Source organism: Leptonychotes weddellii, chromosome 3, assembly GCF_054177405.1.
Source record: "Leptonychotes weddellii isolate Sample4059 chromosome 3, ASM5417740v2, whole genome shotgun sequence".
NCBI classification, from domain to species: Eukaryota; Metazoa; Chordata; class Mammalia; order Carnivora; family Phocidae; genus Leptonychotes; species Leptonychotes weddellii.
This window is the reverse complement of record NC_138371.1, coordinates 56,203,174-56,227,108: the sequence shown is the minus strand read 5'-3', so window position 1 is coordinate 56,227,108 and position 23,935 is coordinate 56,203,174. Positions and strand designations below refer to the sequence as shown.

The following is a 23,935-nucleotide window of genomic DNA, read 5'->3' as shown; positions in this document are numbered from 1 at the left end:
TAAATGTGGGAGGATGTATCTCTAGTTGCCTGTTGCTTTTACTAATAGTTTACAAAGTGCTTAGCCTGTTATATTTTAAAACTTTTCCTTGAAAAGTCTGCATTCCATATGCCATTTTAGGCAGAAAACTAAATAACGTATTTGAGTAGAGATATTTTCCAACTGGATATTTACTATTTTAATAGCTTATATATTTTAATGAGATGAGACCTTGAGAAAATTATCACTTTCCATAGAGTTCTAAAGCAGGAAAAAGCTCTTTGGTCTTTGGAGGGCCAACAGGAACTATGTAGACCCTTGCAGTGTGTTGTGTTAAGTAAATTTTCCTAAGAGGGGCGCCTGGGTGGCTTAGTTGGTTAAGCATCTGCTTTCAGCTCAAGTCATGATCCCAGGGTCCTGGGATCCAAAGCAGTGTCTTCAGGCTCCCTGCTCAGCGGGAGTCTGCTTCTCTCTCTGCCCCTCCCCCAACTCATTCTCTCTCTCTCTCTCTCTCATAAATAAATAAAATCTTTAAAAAAACAAAACAAAACAAAACATTTCCCTAAGAAAGAATATGGATACCTTTTACCAGATTTTCAGAGATTCTTCCCTGCCCCTGCCTCCCGCCCAAAAGAGTTTAGAACCACTGGTTCCCATTTCTATCTGTGAGAATTGAGGTACATAGAGGTAAGTGATTTGGGATTACCCAACAGAGAGCCTCTCACTCTTAACTCAGTTTCAGACTCCAGTCTGAGAGATAAATTCTACCTACACAAGGCAGCTCAGGGCAGAGCTGGTCTTTGCAGTGTTCTCAAGTGCCTAGACCCTCAGGACCTTTACACTTACTATTTTGCTATTGCATATCTCCTGCTCATTTAATCATCAAACTGCTTCAGGAAGTGGGTGTGGAATAGATCTTCCCAAAAAGACCCCTCTTGCTGACAGATCTTTTGTCTTGGTTCCCGTCAGTTTTGCCCTTATATTGAAGCACACAGGAGCTCAACCAAAGTGCTTTTTTACCATGGTACCTGCCAGAATTCAGAACTACTCCACAGAGGAAATCCATTAGACTTATCTGACCCGATTACTACAGACGTATCACTTACATGTTTCTTCAATACTTTTTGAAACCTTCACTTCTTTGCAGTACTGTTACTCATCTCTTTCTGAACTAAGCCAAATGTGAATATTATCATCATAATAAATTAAGAGATTTGGGTTGAAGGATCAGAAATCAAAGTTAAGTTCTAATATTTATGTTAGTTCAGAATTCATTCTTGCCTATTTAGAAATTAAAAATTGCTAGGAACCATCTAGAGATGCCTGGAAAACAAGTAGAAATCCTTAATTGGAGAGCTGGAACATATCTTGCATTCCTCTTACATCTTGCACAGGACGGGTCATTCATTAGATTCTCTTTAGATACTTCATCATCAATAGTAATGAGCCTGGGCTGATTAAAGCTAAGGGAGCTCATGTTATAAATGACCAGGCCTAACAGAAAGAATGTAGGAAATCCTGGTTTTACCTCTGACTTTTATACCTTAAACTATCTGTACTTCAGCTTTCCCAAAACTTCACCCATATAGATTTGCCATCCATTCCCACCATCCCCATGTACTCCAGAACGCAATCTTTTTACTTTAGCTACAGCCAGGTCAGAGAAGCCATGACTGAAACGACAGCCTGGAGAAACTGAGGCTGAAGAATCTGTGCCAATGCCATGAACTGCCCCCAAGGCTTAAGCTGGACTCCTGGCTCTCCCTCCTCCCACCTAGCTCCAGTAGGCATCTCCTGTGAACAGGTTCCTGGGCTTGGCCAAGTGACCTAGCATGGTCCTGGCCACCATTCAGGGGTTCTGTAAGAGACTGCCCCTGCTCCCTGATGGTGGGAACAGAGACTCAAAGCCTTGGAAACATTCCCAGGATCTCTCAATGCAAATGTTTCCAGCAAATTCAGCATTAGATCCTACCTTGTAAAACAGTCTTGTAGCACAAAGATAAAGTGAAATGACCGAAGTGCTAATCAGGTATGTTTATTTTTCCATAAACAGAAAGATATGGGAATATTTGGCAAGAAGAGGGTCGTATTTTGCATTTAGGTGAATTTTTTTTTTTGAAAAGTAAAAACAGCTTTATATTTAAAGTACAGTAATTCTAAAATAACAGATCAGCCTTGTCTGAGGAATGGCAGGAAAATCTTTTGACAAGGAAATTAGGTTTATTTTTAAACTTCCAAGGGGTTGAATTTAATTATAGATGGCAGCAAAGAGCAAAGATCCTTGAAAGTTTTTTAAAGAAAAACTAAGGTGTAAGGTGTTTGTTCTATAAGGATAATCTATTCCACTGTGTATGTGTCTGTATATTTTAAAGGGGAGAATAAAGAATAAAGAAAAAGGGGAAAAAACCCTTTTTGTGTTGTTCTTTGAATCTATCCAGAAAGTATGGAAATTGATTAAACGGAGTAATTTAGGAAGACAAATATGGTTTTGGTGATTATATCAAAAAACATACCTACTCCAGGGGTGCCTCGATGGCTCAGTCGATTAAGCATCTGACTCTTGGTTTCAGCTCTGGTCATGATCTCAGGGTCCTGAGATTGAGCCCCACATCGGGCTCCATGCTCAGTGTGGAGTCTGCTTGTCCCTCTCCCTCTACTCCCCACCCCATATCCCCCGCCCTCCACCCCCCCCCAGAATAAATAAATAAAATCTTTAAGAAAAAAATATACCAGGCACCTGGGTGGCTCAGTTGGTTAAGCATCTGCCTTCAGCTTAGGTCGTGATCCCAGGGTTTTGGCATGGAGCCCTGCCTGCATCGGCTTCCCCGCTCACCAGTGGGTCTGCTTCTGCCTCACCCTCTGCCCCTCCTCCCTACTTGTGTTCTTTCTCTCAAATAAATAAAATCTTTTAAAAAAACAACAAAAAAAACCCCATACCTACTCTGTACCTCGAGATGGACATGTAGCTCAGCAGACTGATTCAGTAGTAATTAGGCTATGATCATTTTTGCTATCTACAAATTGCTTCAGAGGGGACTTTTCAAAGCAGAGTCAAAATTTATACAGTGAGATTACAAATTATTTTATAATAATGCTAACACATAAAATGATGACTTTTACTAGAAGGGCTGTCTAAATTTCAGTTTTCTTAAAGAATTAGATACTTTGATTTTGCATGCAAAATATGCCAAATATTCATTGAACATGAATTATAAAGCAATATTAAAAGGGAAATACACATAGCAGAAAATATAAAAGTAAGTAAGAGCCAAGTTAATAAATTGTATACCTTTCACTACCTAGTATGCTAATATTGGTGCTCAAGAAATATTTACTATTAAAAAACAAGGCATGGCAGTGGTTCCAGAGCATATCCACTATACAATGAAATGATAACTAAAAATGTTTTATTTTACTCTTTTATTTTGTAGGTATTATTACTTGGCATTCAAAGCACATGAAACACCTCTTGCCAGCAAAGAGAGCTGTGTTGCTATCTTGGAAAAATCCAGATTAGATCACTGGGTGCTGGGAAAAACAAAGGTAGTTTTTTCTTTTTTGTTCATATTGTCACCTGTGATGCTCTACTGTGTATCTTTGTCTCTTGTCAGTGATATGAATGGCTCTGTAAGTTGTGTGGCTTAGCAGACAAGACCCCAGCCTAACACTGATCTTTGCTGGTCTTGGGTCAGGAGTCCTAGGACCTCTGGACAAAAAGAGGAGGGTTCCCTCCTATTCTGCATGTAGTTTGAGAGAACCACTTAGCATTTCTAGAATGAGAACTTTGAGTTTATTTTAAAATGTCCCTTTTAAAATGTTGCTTATTACAGCACCTCATGGAAATACACAAATCTTATTAATGACAAGAATGAGCATCTTTTACAGTTTTGTCCATTTTTCATTAGACTCATGTGTTTTTTACTATGTACCCTGATTAGTAGTCTCATCGTGTATAGCTCTTCATTTAGGGAACATCCCATCCCTGACCCAGGTTTTTATGATCCCTTCTGAATTGCCGTACAAAGCCAGTCTTAGTCTGAGTGTGGATGGCAACACGGTTGCTCCTCAGCAGAAATTAGATCACTGTGGATCATTTAGGTCGTTCTCCTTCTGAACTTCCATCGTTGGCTGTGGATCAGTTCTGTTGGTTAGTGCCTCCATCAAAGGCTGTGGAGATAGATAGTAGAAATCAAATTAAGAAAACAGAACTCCTGGCAGCTATAAAGCAGACTTGGAGAACATTTGGGATCTCCTAAATCCCATTAACCTCATCATCTGTTTGTATCAGTAATCAAGGATTGGCTTAACCTTAGAAGGGGTATTGTGTTTGCTCCCAAGAAGTCAGTAATGCTAGCATAAAAGAAGTCACTGTAAACTTTATGTAGATAACGGTTTTAATGTTTTTAATAAGAATTCTCTGGAGTCAGGGCGCCTGGGCGGCTCAGTTGGTTAAGCGTCTGCCTTCGGCTCAGGTCATGGTCCCAGAGTCCTGGGATCAAGCCCCACATCAGGCTCCCTGCTCAGCGGGAAGCCTGCTTCTCCCTCTCCCACTCCCCCTGCTTATGTTCCCTCTCTCTCTGTCAAATAAAAAAAAATCTTAAAAAAAAAAAAAGAATACTCTGGAGTAGACTGACCCTCTGTTTGGGAGCCCATATGTAATGCTAAAACTAATATCTCATTTCAGGTTTTTCTCAAATATTACCATGTCGAGCAGTTAAATTTGTTGCTGCAAGAAGTCATAGGCAGAGTGGTTGTGCTGCAGGCATATGCCAAGGGGTGGCTTGGAGCCAGGAGATACAAAAGAATCAGAGAGAGGAAAGAGAAGGCGGCGATTGCCATTCAATCAGGTAAACGGTCCTGAATCTTGGCATTTCATCAAGTACTGGGGCCACTCATCTGTTGCTTTTCTCAGTGGCTTCTTTTCTTCTTCTACCCTTCCTTCCCTTCTTCCTTCCTTTCTTCCTTGCTTCAGCAAATATTTATTGAGTGCCTATTGTAGGCCCTGGGCTAGATGCTGGGAATCTAGCCATGAGCAAGACTACCATGGTCCCTCTGACCTCCACATAAGCAAACAAGCCATCACAACACACTGTGGTGAGCAGCACGGTAGAGGGAGTGTGAAGTGGGCAGAGGGAAAACCCAAATCACACAGACCTGTGCCCCTTTTCCCAGATGACTGATATAATATACACCCCAGGCCCATCACCAAGTTCTCAGCATCAGAATTACTAATGCCCTTTCAGGAAGGCTTTTCTAGCACAGACAGAGCTTATAAACCAAGGGAGCAAATCACCAGGCTCTCTCATATGCCCAGCCCATGCAGTGTCTCTTTGCACATGTGGGTGTCATTTGTGTTACAAACAGCATCTGAGCTTCTGTGCTGTTGATGAGTGGTTATGAAAGCATCAGTCTTGAACATAGTGGACAATTTCCTTTGTGCTCTCATAACCCAGAATCCCATTGTCCGCTCTGGACTTCATGACCGCACTCAGCAACATGGGGAGCTGTGATGCTAATGGGAAGGACAAAAAGGTGAAGTGGTCATGCTCCTGGTGGGCAGCTTAATGTCCCAGTCCACTGTCTGTAGGACTCAGCACACCCCCAGAGATTTCTCTTTCTCCTCTCCTTCTCCATTTTCCTTGCCTTCTGCCTTACTATTGCATCATTTCCTTCTCCCGAAGCACAGTTCTTGGCACATGGTTCACCCTTACCAAATGCAGGTGTTGTGCTACTAATTATCCCCCATGACTCCCTTCTTTATTTTTTATTATTTATTTTATTTGACAGAGTGAGAGAGAGAGAGTGCACAAGCAGGGGGGATGGCAAGCAGAGGGAGATGCAGGCTCCCCACTGAGCAGGGAGTGAGATGTGGGACTCGATCCCAGGACCCTGGGATCATACCCAAGCCCAAGGCAGATGCTTAACCGACTGAGCCACCCAGGCACCCTGACTCCCTTCTTTATTTTTCACTCCTTCAAATTTCATGTTCATACCTTCCTCCCAAATAAAAAAATCAAACAGATCAGGCTATTCCAGTTCTTTCCTACCATCCCCACAAACCACCCTACTCCCAAGTCCTGAACACAGAGCTTCCTCCAGGGATTAGAATGACAGGGAACAGCCTCACCTGGGATAGAAGTCCCCAGTGATTCATAAGTAGAATCCAGAGTGTTCTGGAAACTCACTGCCGGAACAAAAATAACTCCTTCTCAGAAGCATCTTGGAGGCCCAGCTAAGAGTACAGAGAGGCCCCTTTTCCCCATCATCGCTCACGTATCTCTGCTTATTTTCTTCAGTGAGAAAGCAGGAGGGAGGGCAAGAGGGGTAATAGATTGGAGGGAAAACAGCTTATATCAATTCGCTGGCAAGTTCTTAAATTAATATCATTCCTAGCACATGGTTTTGTATTTTTAGCCTGGAGAGGATATGATGCTTGGAAGAAATTTAAGAAAATAAGCAACAGAAGGAGTGAGTCTGCGGTTCCTATTCAAGCAGGTAATTAAAACATCATTTTCATAGCATCCACTTGAAAATATTCTGTGATTGAGTTCATATGATTTTAGAAAGCTGAGAGGTGAATAATTCAGGAGCACTGGAATCGAGTTCTAGTGGGGGTTCTAGTGCTTGTTGTGACACACCCCCGGCGTGATGATGAAAAGACTGACAGCGAGCATTTGCCGCTTGCCATACTTGTGTAAGGAGACTCTCAGTAAGTGCTCTAATATTCCTGAGTTTATAGAGAGGGCAACTGTGGCACAGAGAAGCGCAGTAACTTGTCCACGGTCACACAGCTGGTCAGTAGCAGAGTCAGCATTTGAACACAGGCAGGTCGGATAAAGTCAACTTCATATACCGCCAACTGAACAAATCCCTTTCCTTCTTGGAGTCACACATCTGTCATCTGTGAAACAGGAGGCCCGGTCCAAGTCTGGTTAAGTCTGGAAGGTGTCTGGCAACCTTGGAATTCTTGGATCATATGCAACACCCATCTTTCAGCATCACAGAGATAATAATAGCTCTGGGACATTCCCAGCAAATGGGATTTCCCACACCCTGGCCTGTATGTGGCTAAGGTGGTCCTCTGGGCCCCGAGGGGTTAAGCTGTGGCTGAGCTTGGGCCTGGCTGCCTGAGTGCTTGGAGCTCTGGCTTCTGCCTCATCTGACCGGTCCCTGGCTCCTGGGTGGCTCTGCTCTTCTGCAAATGGCAGTACCCACGGTGCCTGCCAGCCTGGGTCCCCTTCATCATGGGAAGCCCTATATGCTAAGTGAGGCCCTGGAAGAAGTAGGCCCCAGAGCACACCTGGAGCTCCGAGAGTGTAAAATGTGGAGACAGAGTGAGAGAGCAGTGGCCAGTCCTGCGGACTCCACAAGCCTGAAGAGAGATAGGATTTCAGAAATTGCTGTCTTGAAGCAAACTCAAATAAAACAGCTGCAACCTTTTTGAAGCTGTCCCTGCCCAGAACCTGGCTCCAGGAACTCTTCTCCCAACTCTCTTGGGCCACTGTAGAGACCTGACATCTTCATTCAGAACCAAAATATTTGGAAGGAAGGGATGTCATTGAGATGCAAATGTGTAAATTTTAACACCATCGCCTAGGAATTTTAAGCTCTACAACTTCAAAGAGTTCATTGGAAGAAGGATCCAATTCTAGTTGCAGTTTAAGAAAGACAACTCACGGTGTATTTGTTCCTTCCTTGCCCACCTCCACACACCACACCACACCACACGGCACACGCACACACGCGTGCTCACACCCCCCCCCCCTCCCCACGGTCTCCTGGACTGATTTCTGATCTTGCAGTTTGGCCCAAAGCCCAACATATGTTTTAAAATATAAACTTTGGGTTATATATTGTTGATCCACTGAGTTCAGGATATAGGATCATAAATCACATTTTCCCTCTCTGAAAATGATCTTTAGAGGGTTCCCTGTTAGCACTCTGTTATTGCCAAGTGAGGGAGGGCTGCATGAAAACAGAGACAGGTTTGTTTCATCATCATATCAGGCCGGTCGTGAATGCACCTTTTTGGTAGAGCACCCATGCGGTAGGTACCATGGAAGGATAGTTTTGTTTTGTGGAACTGGAGAGAACACATGTCTTCAAGGTGCTTCTTTTTTTTTAAGCTCTGCAAGCACCCCCCCCCCCTTTTTTTTAGCCCGGCCACTAGTGTTCCTACTTATCAAGTGGCACTGGGAACTTCCACTAACTGAGTCTACAGGGGCTTGGGCGGACATGAGAACAGGTACTAACTCCACCTCTCCATCTTGCAAGTAGTGTGGCAGTCAGAGCAAAGCAGCCCGAGTCTCTTTGCCCTTCACCCCAACACCACGGACAGGAAGTGAGGTGCTGGTGTTGTGCTGGCAGAAAAGATGCCTGGATAGGGTAACAGCATTTGCAATTGTATGGGCAGTTTACTTTTTTTTTTTATTATGTTATGTTAATCACCATACATTACATCATTAGTTTTTGATGTAGTGTTGGGCAGTTTACTTTTACGTGAGAATGTTGTCCTTATCTTTATATTGGAAGGCATGGTTGTGTTTATCTAAAAAGCAAAGCAATTCATTCCAACTTCTGTTTCAGGTGTGTTGTTCCCAAAGCATAATCTTCTCATTACAAGCTCTTCTTCACACCACTAGGATGTTTCTGAGTAGAACAAGCCCCAGACCTAGCGGTTCCCTTACTTGTGAGCCTGCAGGAAGTGGCTTATAGATATTATCCTAGTACAATCATTTCTGATTGTTTTCGAAACTTATTCTCTCGTTTATTTTTTTTTTTTCAACAAATCATTTCACTTGAAATTTAGATTCTATGGAATGCATTTCTTTGTATTTCAAGTTCCGGCCCATTGCCTTTTTTTTTTTTTTTAGTGGTGTTGCTAAGATATGTTATATATTTTTAAAAGAGCAGCCCTTGAAATTTAGGAAGCATTTGGCATACATGTTGCTACAGAGCAGCACATATTGAAATTTGTTTTCCTTTCATCTCCTTCCCAATAAAAGCAGCCGCACAGCTTATCCCTTTAGCTTCCTCAGAACTTCCTTTCAGAATTCCCGATCTATTACGGCACGTTCACATACCAGAAACAAGATGCCTTTTCATGCTGTCAACCTTTTTCATCTGAAATGTAAATTAATTCTTGCTGGTATGCCTTGACAGAGATCAAAGTCGGGGTATTAACCTTCCTGGGCTTTCTCCGGGAATCCGTCCCCAGGACTGGGCTGCCACTGCCAAGAGGCCAGTGTCCCTCCTCCAGGCAGCCCTCCGTCTAGGAGCCACCATTTCAAAGGTGCGGAGTCCTTTTGTAACTGACCTCTCATTACTTTAAACTAGGTGAGAAATGATCTGCCTGGCTAATTCCTGAAAGAGAGAGGGAAGGAGATACACACACACACACACACACACGCACGCACACACACAGAGAGGCCTGTTCATTTTAATTGTGGGCCCTTCACTCAGATTCCTGGAGCTTGTTTAAATGGTTTTGACAGCGAGTGATCTCGGTTTGATAGAGGGAGGGACAGGGCTCCAGATTGGAAACCTCTCCCCTTGCTCAGTGGGTCATTTCTTGCCTGTCAGTCTTTGAGGTAGGCCACATTTGCATTTTCAAAATAAACAGATGCCTTTCAAATACATGAGCTGGTGGTCTAGAGATCTCTGTGGGCCCAAACAGTTCACCAGCCAGTGATCAAATGCTGGAAGAGAAAACAAACGAAAAAAATACCCTAGGTACATACGCATCCATTTCCTACGTGTATAACATTGCACCGGCAATAAAGGGCCTCTATGAGATGTGAGCAGTCTCGGGGAGAGAGAGCTAGGGATCCCAAGCAAAAGTATAGTTTATCAGTTTGCCTTTTTTTTTTTTTTTCACCAGGGGAACAACTTTGAATGTCATCTTGGTGAGAAGTGACATGTTTTGTGTGTGTTTATTTGCTAATAATAGGCTCTTGTCAAAGGAAAACACACTCTTTTAAACACCAAAGAATTTAAAATTACATACTTTTTTAATCAGAAAGATAAGATTACACATATTAGTTTTCAGATAGATGGGGTATTCTAAGTAAAAAGTAACAGTTATATGTCATTCCTTTACTAATCTATTATTTTTTTTAATGAACTCTTTAGTGTCACAAAGTGGATATAACCAGATTTATTCAAATAAAAATGAATACATTCCTCAGTAAATACTATCAAAACACATAACCTAGTAGGGATTTTTAAAAGGTCTACAATATCTCATTAAAAATGCTCCTCTAATTCAAGATCTGTTTTTTAAGTGAGAGCCAAGTGGTGGGCTTCCCCATCTCAGAGGGGAAAATGCCTCAACTAGGTGACAGTGGAGCCCCAGGGGCTGGGAATGGAATTTCAAAGAGTGTCCCCAGGAAGGAGTAGGCTCTTCCAGCCCCCTTTCCCTGATCTCCCCCAACCCCCAGGAGCAGGAAGAGCCCATTGGTTTACAGCACATGTTCAACTAATTGCTTCAGGGCAGTGGAAAATGTTTCCCTGTCTGTCCTCCATCAATTTCCCACTTACTCCCCCTCCATGGCCCTTACAACAACACAGATAAACGATGGCCATTTCTCCTTCCGATGCCTTTTGGCATCTGCCAAGGCTTAGGCTTCCTTGAGCCTGTGAACAGGCAATTTTAAACCCGATTCAACTGCAACTGCTGGGTGCATCATGTGACACTGGGCAATGAGAGTTGCTTTAAATGCTGCTTCCATAGGGGAAATCAAGCGTCATGTCCAGAGAGGTTCCAGCACACTCGGATACAATTTCAGATAGCAAACTATCAGAGACTATTTAACTTCTTTTAGAAACTTGACCCTGCTTCATAACAAAGCCAAATTTTTGTGTTTAAAACTGCCTGAACTTGGGGTGCCTGAGTGGTCAGTCAGTTAAGTGTCTGCCTTCAGCTCAGGTCATGATCCCAGAGTCCTGGGATCAAGCCCCGCATGGGGCTCCCTGCTCAGCAGGGAGCCTACTTCTCCCTCTCCTCCCCACTCATGCTTGGTCTTCTTGCTTGTGCTCTCTGTTGCTATCTTTATCTCTCTCTCTCAAATAAATAAATAAAATGTTTAAAAAAAAAAAAAAGGCTGCCTGAACTTTTAAACCTCTCTCAGGTAAGGCCTCCTCTGGTCTTTTCTAACTTCAAAAGGTTGGTTCCTTTAGCACTGTTGGTGAGTTGGCAGTGACTGGGTGGTTGTAGTAATATCCTGGAACTAGATTTCCGGAAATATCCCTAGGTGTGCAGGACAACTATATTTTAAATTTGGAAATGTCTTTTTTCATTCACTAAGTATCTACTGTATGCTGGAGCTGCCATGGTGAAGGATGGGATTTCATTTGGGGCATCAAATTTCCCATCTCCGATACAGAGGGTGATAAAACATGCTGTTCCTCAGAAGGATGCTGTTTATATCAGGTACTCTATATCATGTCAGTACATATTGGGAGGGAGTTCTATAAGACTCCAGTGCAATACAAAGAGTCAAAATCATTCTAAAATATAACTGAGGATATACATTGAAATAATCCATGTTTCTTGAAGGTAAAAATGATTACAGGAGATAGTTTCAGACTGACAAAGCTGTGCATAAGCAGATTGTTGATCGCAAGCCAAACAGTAGAGGAAGGTCAAGTGAATGTACCATTGAAGGCAAAGGTCCACTTGGAACTAACAGAAGGAAATCAATCTGATCACTTCTCTCCTTTCATCTCTATTTCCCATTCTACCTCTATTCCACTGTTTCTTCACTCACTCCATTTCTATCTCTTAGACTCCTGGTCATTTCACACAAATGCTTACTTCCTCAAAATGTGAGAGAAGACAGGTTCCAAACTCTTCTTGGCCAGGGCAGGAACCATTGACCTCTCTTTTCCTGTTGTGTTAGGTCATAGCCATACAAGAGTAAAGCACCATCTAGGGGAACGTGTCAGCTGGTGTGCCCAGGCTTGAGCTGAACCATGAGGTGCATGCTAGGCCTACTGCCTTCTAAACCTTTGTATAATAGAAGACAGTACTTTCAGGCTCATGCAAGGAGTCCTGCCCAGTCCACCTGCACACTGCCTGGGTTTCTCTAGCTCTCTGTAAGTAAAAAGTTGGGGCTGATTTATGACAGCTGTAAGTGTTGTGCTTTACTTTGGGAAATTGTACCATTTGTGACAGGACACATACAGAGACATAAGACCTACAGAGAGCCCCCGAAGCTTGGCTTAGAGGAAGTGATATATAGCAGAGAGAAGGCCAGGCCTGTGGCTTCAAGGTTTCTGTCAAGAAATGGGCCCTGGCAAACCTCACTTGGGCACAAACAATGGAATTCTTGCCATGAAATAACTTGGAATGCTAAGGAATGTCCTTTGCTCTAAAATCAAATTATTGTCCATGTTAGAATTAAATGCCCAGAGTGCTATTCACCTAATGCACAGAGAGGAAACTGTAAAGAGCCAACATGGGCTTGAGGTCTGATTGTTACTGATACATTGACATGGCACAGAACTGTGCTTAAGATGAAACTGGTGCAGCAGTCTGTACCCCCAGGACTCAAGATTAAACTTTCAAAGGAAGTCCCTGAGTACTTCAGCTTTGAATCAGCTTCTCCATTCTGGACCTCATGTAGAACTCCAGAATCTGGCCGCAAAGAGGTCCTGCCCAAAGTGGCATCTTAACACCTCAACCTATCAACTACACTCAGCGTGACTGTGATCAATAACACACTCAAGTCACCTTTATTCTGTTCCTTTAAATTTTTTTCAAGTTTCTTTTTTTCATATGGAATCATAGTTATTTAGGCTATATCCACATAATAGTAAAAGAAACATTTAGGGACAAAACTAACTGCTCTGGCAAGAGTGATTGGACGTCTTTTCCTCAAAAGACTCCTGTGTGTGGAAAGGCAGATTTTGTTTTCCCCTTTAACAGATGAAACAGAAGCACAGAGAACTTAAATAAGTTGTCTCTCCTTATGTGTTACGGGAGCTTAAGAATTGGCTGGGGTTCCAGGGTGGCTCAGTGGGGTGAGTGTCTGACTCTTGGTTTCGGCTCAAGACATGATCTCATGGGTCATGGGATCTAGCCCTGTGCAGCCTCCATGCTCAGTGGGGAGACTGCTCGAAGATTCTCTCCCTCTTCCCTTCCTCCCGTGTGTGCTCACGTTGGTGCTCTCTCCCTTTCTCTCTAAAATAAATAAATCTTAAAAAAAAAAATTGGTATCAAAGCCCTCTTCTCAGGCTTTATCCAGTGCTCTTTGCAGTAGACCACACTCTGCCATTTGTTTGCCCCTCGGATGTGGCACGCTGACATAGGGTCCCGGTCAAAGCTTTGGGAAGAGTTTCATATACCAACTTAAGCAAGTGGACTTTGGAGTCAAAACAATCTACTTTAACCAAAACAGTGAAAACTCCGATTAAAAATGGGCAGAGGACCTGAATGGGCATTTTTTCAAAAGAAGACATATTGATAGCCAACAAACACATGAAAAGATGCTCAACATCACTCGTCATCAGGGAAATAGAAATCAAAACCACAATGAGATGTCACCATACATCTGTCAGAATGGCTAAAATCAAGAAAACAAAAAATAACAGGTGTTGGTGAAGTACATGGAGAAAAAGGAACCTGGGTACAATGCTGGTGGGAATATAATTAGTGCAGCCACTATGGAATACAGTGTGCAAGTGTTTCAAAAAATTAAAAATAGAAATACCATATGATGCAATACTTCCACCACTGGGTATTTACCCAAAGAAAATGAAAACATTAACTCAAAAAGATAGAAGCATCCCTATGTTTACTGCAGCATTATTTACAATAGTCAAGATATGGGAAGCAATCTAAGTGTCTCTTGATAGATGAATGGATAAAGAAGAAGTGGTATATATACACAATGGAATATCATACAGCCATAAAAAGGTTGAAATCTTGCCATTTGCAACAACATGGACGGACCTAGAGGGTATTATGCTAAATGAAACAAGTCAGACTGAGAAGGACAAATACCATATGATTTCACTTATATGTGGAATCTAAAAAACAAAACGAATAAACAAAAAGCAGAATCAGACCTATAAATACGGAGAACAAACTGATGGTTGCCAGAGGGAAGGGGAGCAGGAAGATGGACAAAATGGGTAAAGGGAAGTGGGAGATACAGGCTTCCAGTGATGGGATGAATAAGTCACGAGAATAAAAGTTACAGCACACGGAATACAGTCAGTGGTATTGTAATAGCATTGCATGGTGGCAAATGGCAGCTACACTTTCAGTGAGCATAGCGTAATGTATAGCGATGTTGAATCACTATCTTGTACACCTGAAACTTCTGTAATGTTGCATGTCAACTATACTCAAATTTTAAGAAAAAGGAAAGAAAAGTAAACAAAAAACAATTGACTTTACATCTCTGCTATGCCATAATTTGTCATATGGTTTGGGGAAAATTACTTAACTTCTGAGTTTTAGTTTCCTCACCTATAAAATGGAACTCATGAAGGCCTAGTTCTCAGGACCGTTGTGAAGATGATTACAGATAATACATGCAGAGCATCCTGCATAGTACCTGGCATGTGGTAGATATTCAGCAAATGTTAGTTCCCTCTGTGTACCCCCTTCCTAAATATGAACTTCACTGGGAAATAAATCTGTGTAGTACTCTTCAATGGTGAGCATAATAATATTATAACTTCAAAAAGATGAAACCATTTCTCTCAATTTTGGAGAAAAAAATTGTACCTGTCAAATCTTAAATACAGTTACAATAAAGCATTTATAAAAGAGAGAACTTTCTAAATCTTATGTCTTGCTTATCTAACAGGGGAAAATTAAAATATAATAGTACCATGTGGAAGATTTGAAGTGGTTTTGTTTTTGTTTTTGTGAAGAACTCTGCTCCATCATGCCAAGAGCTGGAGTCATTTGTGTAGATAAATTTTTCACTGGACTCACAGTTGTTAAGATTTAGGTGGTATGCTAATGACATTGTTTTTCCCCCATTCACTGATTTGAGGCCCTACTGCAACTTGTTCTGTAAAATAGCAAGTCCCCTCCTCGCCGCCTTCCATGAAGTCGAAAATTCTAAAATCCAGGAGTTAAATATCACCCAGATTTGCTGCCTGCTGGTGTGGAAAGCAAGTTGCCTTTCAGATGTCTACGGAGTTGGAAGATCTCAGTGTGCATATCATGCTTAACCCACGGTGATGGGTGATTGGCAGCCTAACAGCTGAGCGACAGCCATTTGGCTAGGAGTTCAAACCCCAACACGAAGAGCCATAGCAGGATCATGACTTGATTTGCTGTGGCCATGAAGTCTAAATCACTGAGCACAGAGGTGGAGGCAGAGGTGACAGCTGGTAGCCATTCTCGTCAATAAAGTTGTGACGGTTGAGATGTACTAGCAACCAGAGCCTGCTAATTTCATAGACTTTGAGCCAAGTACTTAGTGTCAAAACCAGCTATGGTCAATGATACAAATGGCTGTGAAGTGTCCCTCGTCAACAGCAAGGCTCTCCCCACCAGACGCTTTCCTCCTAGTGGGTTAGAAGTGATTGGATCCTGCTTTCCAGGAACAATCAGTTTGAGAAGACTTTTATCTTTTAATTTTTTTAGGTCCTGGTGATTTTTAAAAAGTCATATTTATTGAGGTATAATTTATATACAGTAAAACTCAAAACAGTTTGATAAAATTGGATGAGCACAGGTAACCCCCTTTACAATCAAGAAAAAGAAAATTTCCAAAAAGCTCTCTCCTGCCCCTTCTGTTACAATCCCTCCCCCACCCTTAGGTCCTGGTGACCACTAATGGGTTTTCTGTCCCTATAATTATGCCTTTCCCAAAATGTCATAGAAATGGAGTAATATAGTATATAAGCTTTTGCGTCTGGCTTCTTTCACTTAGTGTAATACTTTTACGATTCATCAGTGTTCATGCATTTAACAGTAATTTGTTCTTTTTCATTGCTGAGCAGAATTCCAGGATGTGGATATACCATAGTTTTGCCAATTACTAGCTAAATGACATTTGTTTCCAGATCTGGGTTACTACGAATAAAGCTGCTGTAAACATCTAAAACTTTATCTTTTTAGGAAAGATTATAGGAAAGTAAATAACTTTGTTTCTTTTTTTTTTTTAATAAAGATTTTATTTATTTATTTAACTGACAGAGAGAGAGAGACAGCTAGAGAAAGAACACAAGTAGGGGGAGTGGAAGAAGGAGAAACAGGCTTCCCGCCAAGCAGGGGGCCCGATGCGGGGCTCGATCCAGGACCCTGGGATCATGACCTGAGCTGAAGGCAGACGCTTAACCAACTGAGCCACCCAGGTGCCCCGGAAAGTAAATAACTTTGATTTATAGGAAACCAGAACTGCATAAGCTGGAATGATCATAGAGGTGGGAATTATTTCCTTCTTGATTAACAAAAAGAAATACTTACTTTCCTAACATGCTATATTTTTGCATAGAAATTTCTAGTTTATACAAGGCAGTTTCACCCACCTTATTTTTGTAATTCTCACAGTAACCCTGAGAAGTAGGTTGGGAATCTTACCCCATTTTACAGATGGTGGCTAAGAAACCTCCCTGCAATCCAGACTGCCTAACTCCTGATCTGGTGCCCTTCCCCCAAACATTTTCTGAACATCCTCTCTGTGCAGAACACTCTGCTAAATGCTTTGGGGGTGGTCACAAAAGCAACATAAAAATTATTTTTTTCCCCATCGAGAGGGGACAGACAGCCTGATGCTCTACATCATGTCCGCAGGTAAATGTAAATTAAAACATCAATATACTGTTATACACCTATTAGAAGGGCCAAAATCTGTAACACTGGCAACATCAAATGCTGATGAGGATGTGAAACAACAGGAACCTCATTCATTGCTGATGAGAATACGGAATGGTAGAGCTACTTTGGAACACAGTGTGGCAGTTTCTTACAAAACTAAACAGACTCTTACCATATGATCCAGTATTCACGGTCTTTGGTATTTACCCAGAGGAGTTGAAAACTTATGTCCACACAAAAACCTGCACACAGATGTTTGAGGCAGCTTTATTCATAATTTCTAAAACTTGGAAGCGACCAGGATGTGCTTCAGTGGGTAAATGGATAAATAAACTGTAGTACATGCAGACAATGGAATATTATTTCGTGCTAAAAAGAAATGAGCTTTCAAGCCACTAAAAGGCATGCAGGAAACATAAATGCATATTACAAGGTGAAAGCCAGTCTGAAAAGCCTACGTACTGCATGATTCCAACTATATGACATTCTGGGAAAAACAAAACTGTGGAGACCGTACAAAGATCAATGGTTGCCACAGGTGTGGGAGGGGGTTAATAGGCAGAGCCCAGAGGAGTTTTTACGGCAGTGAAATTACCGTATGACACCAGGATGATGGATATATGTCATTTTAATGTGTCCAAACCCATATGATGTACGACATCGAGAGTGAACCATAGTGTAAACTATGGATTTTGGGTAATTAAGAAGTGTCAGTGTAAGTCCATCAATTGTAGCAAATGTAGCACTCTGGTGGGAGGTGTTGATAGTGTATGCATATGTGGAAGCAGGAAATATATGGGAAATCTCTGTACCTTCCTCTCAGGTTTGCTGAGAATCTAAAACTGCTCTTAAACATAAAATCTTTTAAAAAGGAGGTGGGAGAAACAGTTTCAGATGGAACCAGGACAGACACATCTGCCCCAAGCTTAAGACGAGTGCTAAGCTAGAGCCAGCTAACACAACCACAAGAAACAAACAACCTATGAAGCTTCCCCCAGTCCTTTTTGGAAGCAGGCAGGGCATAAATTATAAGAAATAAATCCCACCCAAGATCGCTGGGAGTCAGAAGAGAACAGAGTGACAGTGTCTGGGTGCTTGAAGGCAAGGGGAATTTCCCAAACGGCGATGTTCTGAGGCAGACAAGAAACTGATCTCTAGGTTAAGGGAAAACCTTCCTCCTTAGTTTCCAAGTTAGAGAAAGCAATTACCAGGCAAGACTTTCTTTGAACTCAAAGTTTGACCGGGATACTGACTGGAATTAAGCACTGGAGAATCAAAGTGGAAAATGTTCTCATAGGCTTGGAATTACCAGAATTGTTTTATGTGGAGAGGGGGTTTCTGATGTGGCTGTTGGGGGGGGAAAAAAAAATCTCTCCGTGAGATTCTGTTCTTTAAAAAAAAGAATTGTACTTTCTCAGTGCTGCTTTTGGTGGCATTTGGCTGTCAGACCTCCCACAAGTTGGCCTCTTTATGTTCTGATAAGATGGCTGTTGACCAGCTGTCACTCCAGCCAGAAATGACATGGGCTCCTGGTGCAATTCGCCAGCAGCGGTGAGGAGGGAAGGCTGCGCTTTTGTGCCTCATCTGTATGCGCCTTCTCTGCCAGATACAGTAGGCACTGTTTGCCAGGTCCATCATGAGGGCAGGAGAGCCTACCCTGTCTAGATCCCCAACCAGGAAATCTACCTAGATGGTGCCCTTGCTGGAAACCATGCCTCTGGGGCTACCCTCTGGGTGGGTCATCGAATGCCAGTCCAGGCCAGAGCCTCCTCCCACAGCAGCAGATCTGTGAGAACTTAGAGGCCCCGGCATGTGAAAGAAATAAAGTCTGAATTTTTACTTCCACTTTTAAAGGAAAAAATAAGAGTAGAGGTTAATGATTTTTAAAATGTTTATGTAAATGGGGCTGTACCATGTCATATTTAGGAATTCAGACTTTAGGGCAAAACTGCTTGGATTTGAACCCTGGCTCTGCCACTCTCCAGCCGTGTGTGACTCTTGGGCAAGTTATTTAACCGCTCTGGGCCTCAGTTTCCTTAACTGTAAAATGGGAATAATAGTGGCCTCTACCTTTTAGAGTTACTATGAAGATTAAAGAGTAAATTTTTGTAAAGGGCTTAGAACACTGCATGGAACATAATAATCCATATATTTGTATTTGTTTGTTAAATGAAAATAATGGAGATTTCCCTAATTCCTGTTCTTAACACCCCCCCCCCAGTGAAATCAAGCTGAATACATGTACCTAATCTTCTTCATCTATTTCTTTTTTCTTATCATGTGTCAGCTTTACCTCTTCATGTTAGTTTCCTAGGGCTACCATAACAAATTACCCCAAACTCTGTAGCATAAAATAACAGAAACTTATTCTCTCACAGTTCAGGAGGCTGGAAGTCCAAAATCAGCAAGGTTGGTTTCTACTGGAGGCTCTGAGGGACAATTCTTTCCATACCTCTCTCCTAGCTTCTGGAAGTTCTTGACAATGTTTGGCATTCCTTGGCTTGTAGACCCATCACTCCACTCTTAGCTTTCATTATCACATGCATTCTCCCTGTGTCTGTGTCTTCACATGATCTTCTTATAAGGGCGCTAATCTTTGGACTTAAGACCCACCTTAATCCAGTATGACCTCATCTTAAACTAATTACATCTACAAAGAGCTTATTTCCAAATAAGGTCACATTCTGAGGTTCTAGGTAGACAGGAATATTGAGGGGACTCTAGTCTACCCAGGTCACCCCCTTAAAACTTTTAGGGTGTTTTTACATCTGTTATTTCTTTTTATTCCTAGAATATTAGAATGTATTAGAATGTAAGCTCCATGGGAGTAGGGACTGTATCTCTTTAAGTGTAGGCTGAAGTAGCTGACATTGCTTAACGTGGGTTTGCTGGGCCACCTCCAGGGAATGGAGAGACATGGTGCCATCAGGCTGGGTGTGGGAAGGTGATGTTGAGGTAGGAGAGCCACTCAGAAGGAGAGAGAGGGACAGGATGGGAAAAAAAAATTCCATCCAAGGAAATAAAAGGAGAAAGGTCGGAGGTCCCAAATATTCTAATATGGTATATCTGGAAGTTCTGCCAGCAAATCTGAAACAGCCAGAGTCAGAAGGAAGGTGCAGGATGAGAGAGAACAAGGTTTACATCGCCGGTCAGAGGAAAAGGAGAGGGGGCTGCCTCAGGGCAAAGCCTGAAGCATATCTTTAGGACGAGGGGCTTTGCTACCAGTGTGGTTTCCTCTAGAGCCAAGGGATCCAACTGGGAAGAACCAGCCCTCTTCAGATACCTGAGGTAGTCTGAGGTGGTGGAACATCTTCAACCCATCATGCCTTCGAGGGTCATGGAGAATGGAAGAAGAGATGTGACGGCCAGGACAGACCCTTCAGTATTTTTCCACTCAAGTCATGAGCTGTTTTGGTAGAGAAGTATTTAGGTATTTATCAACATGAGCTAAGCTGCCTGGACAATAAAAAGCTGCAACTGTGGTAGTCCTCAACCTAGTGGAATGTGTAGTCTCTCTTTTCCATGACCGCATTATTGGTTGTCGACCCACAACCATCAGTGAACAGGACTACAAGATGAAAGGAAAGGACACATATGCCTGAGGGGCAGAGATGTGGAGGAAAGGAGGAGACCTTGTCCCTCCTTTTACTTCCCTGGTGGTACAACTGAAAAGGAAATAGGAAAACCATCCAGTTGTCCAACCAGAAGCCCTATCCTGGTACACTTAAGCTCCCAGTTTGACTAATGCAATCATTGAGACAGAGCTTATTGGAATTATCAAGTAGGGAGTCCAGTCAGGACAGTTACCAATTCCTACAATTAGGCCCTCTCCAACCACACTGTATTAAATCTTAAAAATAAGCACCAGATCTGTTGGTGAGATTTATAACATTGGAGCCTCAGACCATGAGACAAGTGTGGGTTTCCCTAACCACATTGTGTCACCCACTTGGGTAATTCCTCCAGGTGTGGGAGCATAAACTTGGTAAGTTCCTCCTTTGTTTCATTCCACAGGACACCCTTTAGACCAAAGCAGTGATCTGCAGCCCACTGTCACAAGGGATAGCAAGAGAAGTGCCCAGGATCAAGACTGCAGTAAACCTGGTGACCACACAGGTGGGGTCATTAGAGGTTTGGGATGGGTATCCTATATTCAGGGATGTTCCAGAGAAGGTTCCAGAGATGGAAATGACCACCTGATATGGACCCTCTGTTTTTCTATAGGAGACAGCTCATTAAATTCAGGGGCAGCCTTACAGGCGATCCTGACCGGCAATTTCACAAAAGGGAAAGAATAGACAGAGATAATCTCAGCTTCTCTGCCCATTGACCTCTTTGCTGGGAAACTGGTCTAGTTGTGACTCTCCTTACCGACTGCCTCTCCTCAACTCCTCTTGGAGTGGACGCTGACACATTTCTGTCTGATCTACCTCAGGACTTACGAAAATTCAGCCTCTCAAGAAGGTCTTTTTATGATCCTGACATTGGTCCATAGATCTCAAACTGATGGAGAACATTTATGGTGGGGAGGAGCACCGGGGACCAGAAATTAAAACTTGATTATCTGGTCTAAGCCACCTTTCATTAGTTAACATCATTGTAAAGTGAGAGCATTAGACAGACTAAATCAGTGGTTTTTAAACATTTAAAAAATATTAGAATCTTCCCTTTTTACAGTTTGCAGTTTCTGGACTTCTGCTGGAAGAAGCTGTGATTTTCAAAAATATGGCCTTTAATGCTAATGCCAGCATTTTCTGAAATGTGCAGATGAGTTGCCCTGGATTTTACAGTAGAGTTTGCAGTTTATCTGCCGGACCCAGCAAAGAGTTTCTGGGCACTTCCCACTCCTTTGGAATCTGCCTCCTAGCCTCTGTTTCAAAGAAATACAGAACTGGGACTTTACCTTGGAGTTGGGAGGTTAGGAAGTGGGAGAGAAGGAAAATAGGGGCAGCCCAGGGAGCAGCAGTGTTTCCTAAATTTGAGGAGACTTGGGGGCGGAGACAACCACACATTTTTCATTTTCAAAAACAGGACGCCTAACTCTTACTGACTCAGGGCCTGGGCCCTTTCTCCTTAGCAGAATTCACAAATAGGAGGTCTTACAGGTGTAATCACCATGCAGATGTGTTTTGTTTGGCCAGACACAGTGTTTTGTTTTGTTTTTTTTTAAACTTTGAACCCAAATGTCTTTAGGTGGGGCATACGTTCTCTGGTTCACCTCAGACCCCACCACTTCCCTCTCTCTTTGCCTGACAGTGCACACATTGATGTTACCTGGGTGGCCCCAAAGGCATTTGAGTTTGCACTGCCTGCTCCCATGTTTTCGGCCAAATGCCTTTCTATCTTATTCCGAAATGCTCCAGTGGAGAATTGGTTTGACTTTCCTAGGAAATATGAATGGCTCATTGAGTTCAATCCGACTTTGGAAGGATGTGACTCCTTCAGAGAAGTCCTTCTTAGAATTGCTTTATTTCATTGAACCGAACACTTAGGGATGATCCTCTGAGGAGAAGAGACCCCTATCTGGAGAAGCCTCTGTTGCTCCACCTGCACACACCTCAGGTCTGCTGGGCAAGCTCATCATTGAATTTTTTCAGCCATGTCACTGGTCTTATTCCTTTTAACTTGATCTATTCACTTAGAATGACCACCCTATTTTACCTTTCTGGTTTTCTCCATATCTTTGTTTCTTGAATCTCCTTGTTCAGCAATTAATTTGCCAAAGAGATGCCAGATGATTCCAGGTGTCACCAGGACATACTTAAAAATATTTCACAATATTGGGTTTTGCTTTGAACTCAATAGTTTGATGGCCTCCTTCTTATTTAAGTTTATGTTTTTACTCTGACTCAAATCCTTCTCCCTGCTCTTCAGGCAAAGCTGGGAGATGGAGGAACAGACTTCATCTAAGCTTTATTAAGAATATTCTGTAAGTTTTCTGTTTGATTTTTATACTTCAAATAACTCTTAAAAATCAATATTTTGATGACTGAAGTGTAAATGAATAAGAAACATGGAATAAGTTTTCCCTTCAATTACACGAACAGAAATTCTGTGGGCTTTTATTGGAAACCCAGGCAAAGTAACTGGGGGCATTTGCTAAGTTCCAAGGAAAGATGTTGAAGCTTCCTCTCTGGAGGTGGACATAGCACCTTTCTCCTGAGAGTCCCAAACCAAAAGGGGCTTGGTGATCTTTTCTTGCTTTGCTTTTTCCTCTCTGAATTACTATTAAGCTGCTCTTGTGCCTCTTTATTCTGAAGATCTCAGATAGGTGGAGACAACAGCAATCTCAGCTTTCCACATGGGTGATACCATCTGGGCTTTGATCAGTGCGTGGTAGCTCTTGGTTCTGCCGAATTGGGCCCAAGCACAAGGTTAAAGATTATTCCTGTCAATGTTCCTTCCTAATAAGGAAGCAGAGTTATTTGTGCCCCTGAAGTAGGCTCCTCTTTCTCCTTCTCAAGTCAGTTCTTGCTTTTATGTTGCTTGTCATAGTATTACAAGTGAGCTTAGGCCAAACACTGTTTTAGAATCTCCAGTAGGGGTAAACCTGCCTGATCCTCTCACTGGAGGAGTTGGTCAGTCAAGAGATGGCAGGGAAGAGAGAGAAGGGAATCCGTTAATGAAATTCTGGAAGGCTGCAGCTATTTTTCTTGATTTCTTTTTTTTCTTCTTCTTTCAACATTGCTGTTTCACTGTTTGGTCATAATGTTTTGTTGTGTGTGTAATAATAAAAATATAATAATGTTCCACTTAAAACTTTATTCTTTTGGTGTTTATAGCAATAATAATAATAATAACAGATGGTCTTATCTATCACTGATAGCTTGAAGAATTGCATTTCTTTTATACAAGAGATATTTATGTCTAAGGAACCAAACCAATAACATAGAATCAGAGTTTACTCTTCCCAGAATAGACAACATAAAACTATTGATTTCTATATTTCTTTTTCTTTACTCTTTGTCATGCTATATGTTCAATCATTATAACTTCAACCTTGTACATTTTTAAAAAATTTTTTTATTGTTATGTTAATCACCATACATTACATCATTAGTTTTAGATGTATTCATTGTTTGTGCATAACACCCAGTGCTCCATGCAGAAAGTGCCCTCTTTAATACCCATCACCAGGCTAACCCACCCTCCCACCCCCCTCCCCTCTAG

At 42.1% G+C, this 23,935-nt stretch overlaps 1 protein-coding gene across 1 annotated transcript in view; it reads left to right on the top strand.

Moving 5' to 3' along the window:
• LOC115938614 (myosin-IIIb) overlaps positions 1 to 23,935 on the top strand; it is a 189,608-nt gene that overhangs the window by 64,726 nt on the left and 100,947 nt on the right. The window contains exons 8-11 of the mRNA XM_081814216.1: positions 3,411 to 3,522; positions 4,664 to 4,826; positions 6,394 to 6,474; positions 20,780 to 20,881. Of these exons, the coding sequence (XP_081670342.1) occupies positions 3,411 to 3,522; positions 4,664 to 4,826; positions 6,394 to 6,474; positions 20,780 to 20,881 (458 nt within the window). The remainder of the gene's footprint in view (positions 1 to 3,410; positions 3,523 to 4,663; positions 4,827 to 6,393; positions 6,475 to 20,779; positions 20,882 to 23,935) is intronic.